The 10,130-nt window shown below is 45.1% G+C and overlaps 2 protein-coding genes across 3 annotated transcripts; both read right to left on the minus strand.

The window, feature by feature from the left end:
• Positions 1-318: 318 nt before the first annotated feature.
• On the minus strand, positions 319-6,568 carry LOC125551087 (MACPF domain-containing protein CAD1-like). The gene is made up of 7 exons (XM_048714237.1): positions 6,007-6,568; positions 4,067-4,305; positions 3,758-3,953; positions 3,604-3,681; positions 2,537-2,723; positions 2,029-2,192; positions 319-1,228 (listed from the first exon to the last, which is right to left on the minus strand). The coding sequence occupies exons 1-7, from the start codon at positions 6,268-6,270 to the stop codon at positions 593-595; spliced, it is 1,764 nt and encodes a 587-aa protein (XP_048570194.1). The 5' UTR covers positions 6,271-6,568; the 3' UTR covers positions 319-592.
• Positions 6,569-7,558: 990 nt separating this feature from the next.
• LOC125551088 (pentatricopeptide repeat-containing protein At4g18840-like) lies at positions 7,559-9,687 on the minus strand. Of its 2 annotated transcripts, none has more exons than XM_048714238.1 (2): positions 7,970-9,687; positions 7,559-7,876 (listed from the first exon to the last, which is right to left on the minus strand). In XM_048714238.1, exon 1 carries the CDS (start codon positions 9,637-9,639, stop codon positions 8,056-8,058), a length of 1,584 nt encoding a protein of 527 aa, XP_048570195.1. In that variant the 5' UTR covers positions 9,640-9,687; the 3' UTR covers positions 7,559-7,876; positions 7,970-8,055. The 2 variants fall into 2 exon arrangements, with proteins under 2 accessions (XP_048570195.1, XP_048570196.1); XM_048714239.1 differs by having other exon boundaries at positions 7,559-7,894.
• Between the last annotated feature and the right edge of the window lie 443 nt (positions 9,688-10,130).

The following is a 10,130-nucleotide window of genomic DNA, read 5'->3' on the forward strand; positions in this document are numbered from 1 at the left end:
TATCATACGCAGAGGGCCAGGCGGAATGTCTAATTCATCATGAGGCTTGCTCGATCGTGCATCTATTCTTTGATGAATTCGAGGATTTTTGCTGGATCCAGCAGAAGCGGAATCGCCAAATCCTTTGCTATCGCAGCTTGACGCTGCCTGCGTTCAATGAGAGTGGGATCATCATCTGGATCGGATTCTTCAGTAGGCTAGATTATTATTCTTTTCATGAGAGACGAGGCTCTGGTAAGAAAAATGAACCGGGCTAATCCCCCTTCCATTACTTTCATAACCGAAATACATCAGTCACATAGAATTTAAAGGGGACCGGAAAGAGAAAGAGTGTCGATCTTGAATGACAAATATGCATTTTACAAGACTGAAGCCCTGTACAAACACCGGGAAGAACTCCACCAAAATTGTTCCGTTGCATGGAGAAAAATCTCTTGTAAAAACCATAGGAACAGCGATCGGCTGCAAACAGCTACGCACCAGATTAATCTATCACTTGACTACCAAAACAAGAAAAGGAAATCACAACTGCAACTGCACTTAAAACACCATATGCTGCACTCCGAAGTTTTCAACAACACAGATAACGCTGTCAGTAATTCAACAAGGAATACTTCACTCTCAGAACAATCCTCCCCTTTTCAACACCAAGCTTCCCGCCCGTCACCAGCCAGTGCCCCGGCATGTCGTCGGGGCCTTTGCACAGCTCCGACCTGTCCACGATCTTCACAAACTTCCCTGCATCGCTCGAGCCTACGCCAGAACCCCCCGGGTCCAGATACATGATGTTAGAAGGACCAACTGTTGGATGGCTGCTGGCGGCGGCAGGGCTGTGATCCCACAGCGATCTCCGGGTGGTGCAACCGGGGACCCTCGAGTAGAGAAGCTTCATGTACAGGACGTTCTTCAAACCAAAGTCCCACACCCCGAGCTGTGCCCCAGTGACAATGTACACGCCGGAGGCATCCCCGATGAGCACCTCGTGGTGCTCAACTGGAGCTGTGCTGACGTGGGAGAAGCTATTCCACTTCACAGGCTCGAACCAGCGGCTGTCCTGCTCCTCCGGCCCCTGCCATTTCGCTGCACCAATCGTGATGTGTGCATCCCAGTAAGGCTTGAGGATCTTTGGAAGAGATGCTAGATGCTGCAGTTGGATGTATAGCCTGTCCTGCTTAGCACCTTCCAAGCATAACCTTAGGCCAGTTATTGGCTTGCGACCCACTGACACCTGAAAAGATATGACATGATATGATACGTGACCGATGCCTAAAGGGGCACTGTGGGAGAAGTTGTGCAGGTACTGCAATGGTCTGGAGACTAGTATGCAGATACGTATACCAGTTTTTAGCTGGTGGTTTGTTGACATAATGTTTCATATTTAATGGAGATGGCATGACTCATGACCAAAACTTTGGGGCATGTACGTAAACTTGGTCAGCAACATTCTAAATCACTCATAGAACATAATGCCTTTCAGGTCCTGCAACAAATCCATGGAGAGAGAGCACTGGACAGAGGATGCAAGGATCTGAGCTGCTCGACAAATTGATTGAAGGTGACTTCTGGTAATTCCAGTTCCACTTGTGTCGTTTGGTTGTCCTCTATGTATAGGCACAAATTAAAATTGTAAAACGGCGTTGTCTCTCAAATATTACAATGTCCTTGCATGGAGAGAGAGAGAGCACTACTTTTATGTGTCCATTAACCATCTTCTCTAATTACAGCAGAGTTGCATAGAGATGAGTTATATTAGCCACTGGAATTCAGGCAATAAGACACTGTATGTTTCTGGTGGATAAATTTCCAAAGATACGGTTCTATCGGAAGGTATGACTACCTAGTAAAGTTATTATAGAAAAATTAAGCTCGATACTAAAGCAATATTGGCACAAAGGACAAAGTTTATTGTAATAGCATATTTGTTACTCACTTGTTAATTTGATGTTTAATTGACTAAGATAACAATAGCATGCATGCATCAATAAGCTTCTGATGAAGTCAATAGACATCACAGTGATAGCCAAGTACCTGTTCTTGGCTGATGTACAGCTTTTTCCCCATCAAGCTGAACTGCAAGGATGGGCACACAGGCTCTTTCCTTTGATGGAGAGGGTGCTCATCACGAATTGGTGCCCAAACTCTGGGAAGCTGGAACTCTAGGAAGTAACGCAGCTCCTCAATTGGAGGTTTATCTAAGAAAAGAAATGGTTAATGATCGCATCAAAATATCATTATTTCTAGAGAATAATTAAATTTAAACAAAATATAACAACAACGCTCCTGATTTTGCAAACATTCTATAGCTTCATTACAATAGCATAATTTTTGGTCAAAAGAATGGCGGATTGGTCCAGATATACAAATATGCAGTCGATGGACCATCTTTTGTTATACATATTTTATTGTTCTTGAATAGAGATTTCTATTATCCCCATAGAATTTCTATGGAAAGTTCATGCATGCAAGCAGGACATCTAAACAATAATTTGTGAAGATACTCACTCAAAACATAAATATATATGAAGGCAATGTTTACATTCTAGATAAAGGTTGATCGCCCGGATGAGATGGTCTTTTCCAGGGATGGCTGCTTCCAACAGAGTCGTTATAGGGAAAAGGGTCATATGTATAACATCAGGCGCTGAGTTAACAGTTCTTGCCCACTCAGAATGACTTTGAACTAAATCATCTCCTCCTCTCCTTCTGAAAATCACAGTGACATCCTGCAGGATAATTCGTTGGAAGGTTCAAGAGTTTCAGTTTGTCGCACAACATTACTCAAGGGATAAAATAATGATACACGGAAAGAAATGACTGGCAAGGTCAACTGGTTTGTTCACTGATGTACTCCCTCTGTTTCTAAATATAAGCCTTTTTGAGTGAATCTACACTCTAAAATACATCTATATACATCCGTATGTAGTCCGTATTGGAATCTCTAAATGTCTTATATTTAGAAACAGAGGGAGTACTAGGAAATACTAGACAGAGATTTCGCAGGCATAGTTTGTTCTAGAAAATGGCCATAAAATTGCAGTGCACATCAACACATTCGGTCATGCAGTGCATTTCAGAAAATGCTTACCAAGCACAACGTCCTGGAGCCAATTTAGCCTAGAAAATAAAGCATCTGCTTTCTGGAAGTTCGTCTAGCAAAAATTATATGAAGGGACATCCACAATAGATCTACATGTGAACTGTAATGGTTTACAGTCAAGTAGCTACAAAACAATGGTAACAACATATTGATGATGACTGGGTACATAGTGCAATAGTGGAGTGCAAGGGGCACATTATTACTAAATCCACATACCATGATACCAAGTGAACTGCTGGCAATTTGTATTTATCAAATATCGAAAGGATATTCACAATTTCAATGGCTGATTGGGAGGATTTTGATCAAACAAAAATTAAACTCCTACAGGACATTGTATAACCAGAGGAAGTTGGGCATGTGTGCTAGCTCAAACTCTGATATCAGATAAGCACCCCTTTGTACTTTATTGAGAGAGACTTGACAAAAGATCATTCACAATCAGCATTATCAAAACATAAAGAAAATGCAGCATGGAAATATTAATTAGGGTGGCATGTACTTGCCTCTTTTGCTGCAATATATGGTGTGCTTGGAGGTTGTGGATATACTCCTTGGCTGTTGAACCCAAGATTTTCTCTTTCCTGACCCAAAATCATAACTGAAGTACAATAAGATTTAACTTATAATGTGGATGAATCTAACTAAAGAAAACCAAACCTTATTCATTGATCTTATAGGGCCTGAGCCTGTATGGATTTCATTTTCAGTAAACCTCTGATGTCCAAGATCGTGTATATAATTTTTAATTTCCACCACGGAAAGTGATGATGACGGATGCTGCTTGATGTAAATCAAATCCTTCCCGCCAATGGTAATGGATGTTATGACATGCGTTCCATAATTCTGAATGAACCTGTTAAAAGCTCAACACTGTTAAGGGCCTGCCATTGGGCATCAGTGGTGAGCTATATCAAACACTGTTAAGGGCCTTCCTTTTTTTAGAGCAACCTGCATGTGTTTGTTTACCTTGCGAGAGATGATGGTTCCCATGAGTGAGGCACTGCATGCTTAACTTCCTCTACCACTGACAAAGGCTGTCGCACAAGTTGGACCTTATATAAAGGAATGGTCTTGCCCTCCATCCCAAGACTTTTGGTAGCCATGGCATCAAATCTCTTGGATCCAGTAAAGCTATATGCTGAATTAAAGCTTCCAAGAGGTATATCTCCTGCAAGCTGGGCTTTTTTATTGAAATACCCAGCCATCTACAGTCCCTCGGAAACAAAAGTAAAACAGAACGGGTGAGACTGAAGACCACATGAAGCAAGATGATAATTAACTGAGTTGATGTCAGACCAAAAAACGATTTGTTAGTGCCACAATTAATAGAAATTTATAATCAAACAAGTGCCGATGAGGCAATTAAAAGTAAACAGACTCAAAGAAATATGTGTACTAAAGTATTACTTCCTCCGTTCACAAATATAAGATGTTTTGGATATTTCAATATGAACTAAATACAGATTGAAATGAGTGAACAAGCACACTAAAACGTGTCTATATACACCCGATTCATTAAAAAGTTAAAACATCTCAAATCTCTATTTCAGATCATAATATTTCGATCACTTAACCGAAGTGATTAATAGCAGGGCTAAAAAATCATAGGGCATCTTCTATTTTTAGTGTCAACTCACTTCTATTCTATATCAAGATAGGGGCTTCAGTACTTGACTGACCGCCCGGTGGAAGACCTCGTTCTACCACACAAGGGCAGCTTTCCTAGTCCAGGATTATTTTCCTCATATGTAACTTCACCTTAATGTGGAAATGTCCATCTTATTCAAAAATATAAGGTCTTCATGAAGGTCTGTCTTGTTTTTTAAAACCTAAGGGTGGATCAAAAGGCACTGGTATTCTCTAACCTAACTTGTCAGATCAATAATCAAGGGACACAAGAAGAAGGCAAGAGCGCGGTTCCAGCTAAAACCAACTCTGTGAGGAAAGCAGAACTCAGCAGTGACTGATCTGCTCGAACCACACTGCTTACTTAGGCTCACTTACGAGAGCTCCCCTGACTCTGATCTCTGATCTAGTAGATGTGAGAAGTCAATCCAACTCCATCGGATCTTATGATCTTTGCAGAGGACAAAGGTAATTCGTATATTTCCTCCATTTATATTCGTAACAAAGAACTCCCACTATTCGTTTGTATCAGCCTTTAGCAAAGCATAATCTAATGAAAGCCGTCTGAGATTCATTCCATAGGTTCCCTGAAGAGAAAGGATCCTTGCCTACAAGAGAAGGGATCCAGAAAAAAGAGGGACGTAAAATAGCAAGAGTACGGTCCGTAGTCTTTTTTTGTCCTTTTCCATCTACTGAAAAAGTCTGGTGACAAAGTTGGGTTTTCCGGTTTTCCTCTAAAATAGGGACCTCCATCTCGACCTATAAACTACTAACGGAACTTCATGCGAATCTACAAGTTTTGGAGATTTTTTCTATTTACATTCCTGTCGGTTAGAAAGAGCCGCTAAATGATCGGACCAGACAGGTGCAGGTAGCTCCACTGCGTTACCCGTGATTGAAATACAAGCTGGAGATGTATCGGCCTATATCCCCACCAATGTGATCTCCATCACAGATGGACAAATCTGTTTGGAAACAGAGCTCTTTTATCGCGGAATTAGACCAACTATTAACGTTGGCTTATCCGTCAGTTGCGTCGGGTCAGCCGCTCAGCTGAAAGCTATGAAACAAGTCTGCGTTAGTTCAAAACTGGAATTGGCACAGCTTGTACTCCTACATAGCATATGATTAAAGCTGCATCCGGTTATGTCCTGACACTACCAGGATACGAAGAACAGTTCAGAAACAGCATGCACTTAATCAAGCAGCTAGCACGGAATTAACAGACAAACGACGAAATTCAGAGACAAAACACAATAAACAGTGTCAGTCGTCGGCACCTCGTGGAAGGCGCACGGGCCAGCGGTCTCCGGTACACCAACCCCACTCTCACCGGAGCAGTCAACATCCTTGGGCACACCGGGGACAGTCAGCCCGTCAGGCATGACCAGATCCCTGGAGCTCAGCTCGCCGTCGTCGACGCCGACGAGGCGAGACCCCTTGCAGTAGAGCAGCCTGGTGTCGTGGGTGGCATCGAACCCTCGCCCCAGCGCGTCGATGGAGCTCCGGATCACGCGCAGCGCCGGGGCGCCCTCTTCCTCCATTTCAGGACCGGTGGCGGCCCAAGAACGCCCGCGGGTTCTACGATGCGTCGAGAATTCCGGGGAGAGCAGGACCCATCTCGCAGATCCTCAACTTTTTCTCCGGCAGCAAGAAGGGCCTGAAGTAGACTGTGAGAACAGCCGGGGCAAGTAGAGCGGAAGAGAGACGACGACGGCGAAGGCGAAGGCGACGAGGGGGGAATTTCCGCCGGTGCTTCAGTGGAACGCGGGTGAGAAAAGCAAGAAAGGGAATAAAGGCTCGTGTGGACGGAAGAAAGACTCGCTAGGTCTTCCTGCAACTTTGTCGCTGGCAAACACACACACAGTGGATGTTGCAGCGTGGAATTGGGAAAAAAGTCTGACAGGGACGTCTATCGAATGTGATTTTGCGATGGTTTCTAACAAAGTCTTTTGGATTTTGGTTGGCGGTTTGTTCTAGTTCTAGACTAGGTATTTTTTTTCTAGATGCGAAGAGTCAAGGGTAGCTTACCTTTTTTGTATTTGGCTGATCCAGCTTATAAGAAAAACCGGATCGAGAACCTAAACAAGTTAATCTGTTCACGAGGAAACCAGGCAAAAAACTATTCACTCCGTCCCATAACATAAAAGCGTTTTTGACACAAAGATATATAGGTAACAAAGATAAAGAAAGAAGAAATTGACGTCAAGAAGAACACAAAGACCAACACCATGAGCGATACAAGTAGATATGGAGTGTCGACGAGGAGTCATAATATCAAGACTTTGTAAATAGCCTGGTTTAACCAAGGTTTGTTGGAGAAAGAAAACTTGTAGTAGTACAAGTCAAGAGTACTAAGACGTAGACGCACTCTCTGCCGTGTTGTTTCCTTCCTAGGGTGGATTGGATTTATCTGCTGATTGTTTATTAGTTTGTTGTCTTTTTGTTATCATGGTTTTGATGAGGTGGCCATGGTGTGAGATCCATCAAAACCATAGACATGGTTGGATGAAGAGCACATGCTTTCGCGCCCGGACAAAAGTTGCCACCGGCTTCAACTTCAACACAGCAAACGTGATTGGTTTAGGTTAGCCCACCAAACATTCTACACAGCCTTATTTTGCTTACAACTTCTGAACTTTACTCTGGACAAACAGCATTATGTGGTGCTAGTTACTACAGTTCAAAACCGCAACACTTATTATGGATTCAAGGGAGTAGTATAATCCATTTCGATTGTTTGCGAGCCAAGCGGTAGCGTATCCTGCAATGCTGCACATCTCATCGGTGCTCACATCAGATGTGTAAAGACTGAACAAGGGTAGGTAGACGTGGACACAAAACCATATCATTTGTGACATCTTGTTTCAATGACGTGAGGCTATAAAAATGGAATGCTGTAACATCTAGCATGGCCTTCACCTTCACTCACAAGAATCAAGCGGAATATTTGCGAACTCGATTAAGTAGCTCCAGCAAAGGAAATTAAGCTTTTCAAGGTCACCAGTGCTCCATCTTAAAACAGGCCATTTTCAGCTTAATAACAAGGTCCTCTCAGCTTAATAACAGAATAAATGAACTCAGCATGGTTACTAACTTGACGTTTCTCTTCGTTCTTCACTTGGAAGCTTAGAAGCGGCAACACACAGCCTAAAAAATCACATCAAGCTGTAATTGAAGATATGCACATTATCACAATATTCAGAAATAGTACCATGTAACAAAGGAGGAACGCTAGGCTACCTATTGAAGCTGCGGCCTGGCTGTACTCAGGTTGACGAATCAGACTTCTGGAACTGAATTCGGTCATTCTTCGCTCTAAATATTAGCTACGGAACATCAACTTGACTGTGTGCGGCGTGCTTCCAAACACCGTGTTCGGTTATCCTCGTTCTCAGATGCTCAACGTCGTCCCATCTCCTTGCTTCTGCATAAACATTGGATATCGTGATGACATCCCCATCATCAGCGGGCATCAGCTCATGCAATTTGTGGAAAGCCTTTTTAGCAAGGTCCATTTGCCCATGCACTCGGCATGCAGCCAACACCATCTTCCAGAGCACAGAGTTTGCCTTGACGGGCATATCATCCATCATTTGATATGCTTCTGCAACTTTACCGTAGCGGCAGAGCATGTCTATCATGCACCCGTAATGCTTCACATCCGGCACAATTTTGTAGTCTGCAGCCATGCTGCTAAAATATGATCTCCCCTCGTCCACTAGGCCACCATGGCTGCAGGCAATCAAGACACCAAGAAATGTGACATGATCAGGCTCAACTTTCATCGAATCAAAGAGCTTCAGAGCCTTGTGTGAGTAGCCATGAACCGACAACCCAACAATCATTGCATTCCAGCAAGTAATGTCCCTGGTTGACATGCTTTCAAAGACTTGCATGGCAAGGTCCAATCTGCCGCATTTCGCATACATATCAACGAGCACGTTACCAACATAACCATCAGCCGCAATGCCCTTGCTATCCAGGTAACTGTGGACACCCTTCCCAAGCTCCACCTCGCCAATCTCTGCACATGCCCCAAGAACAGACACAAGTGTTAGCTCGGTCAGCTCGATGCCATTGTCCTGCATCTCTTGGAAGATCTCCAATGCTTTCTTGTACCTCCTGAGCTTCACATAGCCACCGATCAAGGAGTTCCATGACACAACGTCCCTGTCAGGCATCTCACTGAAGACCCGCGATGCCTCCTCCATATCACCAGCCCTCGCATTCCGCACGATCTCGGCGTTCCACCATGAAATGTTCCGGTCAGGCGTTTCCTGAGACAATCGCTCTGCACCATGCGAATCACCCGCCACATCGTGCGCACCCACTAGGGCGTTCCAGGAAACGGCGTTCCTAACAGGCATTTCGTCGAACACCCTCCTCGCCTCCCTGAGACGGCCGAGCTTGCCGTACATGGACACGAGCGCGTTCTGCACGTAGCGATCCGCACCGCAGCCCAGCTTTAGGACGCGGCAGTGCAACTCCAGCCCCTTGAAGGCGAAGGCCTCAGAGGACGCGCTGGCTCCAGAGCGCAGCTTGAAAGCCCGGGCGCAGGATTTGAGGAGGGCGGGGAAGGTGGGGAGCGGAGTGGGGATGGAGAGGGAGGAGACGTGGTTGAAGATGACGAGCGAGAAGTGAGGAACGGGGGAGGAGGAGAATGCGGCGATGACCGGGCAGAAGAGGGACTGGGAGAGAACGCCCGGAGGGGCGGAGAGTAGGAAGGCGAGGGACGACGGGGAGGCAGGGAGTCGGGAGAGGACGGCGCGGAGGTAGGCCGGGTGGTGGAGGAGGCCATGCTTGGTGAGGAGCGCGTGGAGCTGGTGGCCTGCGGCGGCGCTCCGAGGAGGGAGGCGACGCGCGGCTCCGGCCGGCGCGTTTGAGACGGGAGCCATCGAGCTCGAGCCCATGAAGCCAGGTCCACCACCCTCTCCGCGCGCTGGGGACTGGTAGCTGCAGGTGGGCCCAGAAGTTCGTCCGGGTGCATGCTTGATTATATTGGATGTATAGTACCCCTCCATTCCATAATGTAGTGCTTCCTCTATTCATGTGCTTCAACTTTGACCGTAAATTTAACTATCGAGACTGATTGCGGCGGGAGCAAAATTATATCAGTGAATTCGCATTCGAAAGAAGTTTTCAATTATATGATTTTTTGTCCCGCCGCAGTTGGTCTCGTTGGTTAAATTGATGGTCAAAGTTGAACCTCGGGAAGCGCGGGCGCACTATATTTTGGAATGAAGGAAGTATGGTTTACAGAGTAGGTAGGTCTACCTCGAGATCAGCATGAGCTAAACCCTAAGGTGATGAGATGATGAATATACCTCTCTCCGTAAAGACTACAACCCCCGATTTATATAGACACCGGCAGGGTTAGTGAAAGGACATGCGGTGCCCCCAT

Source organism: Triticum urartu, chromosome 4 (genome assembly GCF_003073215.2).
Source record: "Triticum urartu cultivar G1812 chromosome 4, Tu2.1, whole genome shotgun sequence".
Classification (NCBI taxonomy): domain Eukaryota; kingdom Viridiplantae; phylum Streptophyta; class Magnoliopsida; order Poales; family Poaceae; genus Triticum; species Triticum urartu.

Excerpts from the sequence above, each read along its gene's own strand:
- LOC125551088 (XM_048714238.1), bottom strand. The coding sequence starts at position 9,639 with ATGGGCTCGAGCTCGATGGCTCCCGTCTCAAACGCGCCGGCCGGAGCC.
- LOC125551087 (XM_048714237.1), bottom strand. The coding sequence starts at position 6,270 with ATGGAGGAAGAGGGCGCCCCGGCGCTGCGCGTGATCCGGAGCTCCATC. Across the intron at positions 3,954-4,066 it reads GAACCATCATCTCTCGCAAG|GTTCATTCAGAATTATGGAA; the intron begins GTAAACAAACAC and ends AGCTTTTAACAG. Across the intron at positions 3,682-3,757 it reads CTATAAGATCAATGAATAAG|GAAAGAGAAAATCTTGGGTT; the intron begins GTTTGGTTTTCT and ends ATTTTGGGTCAG.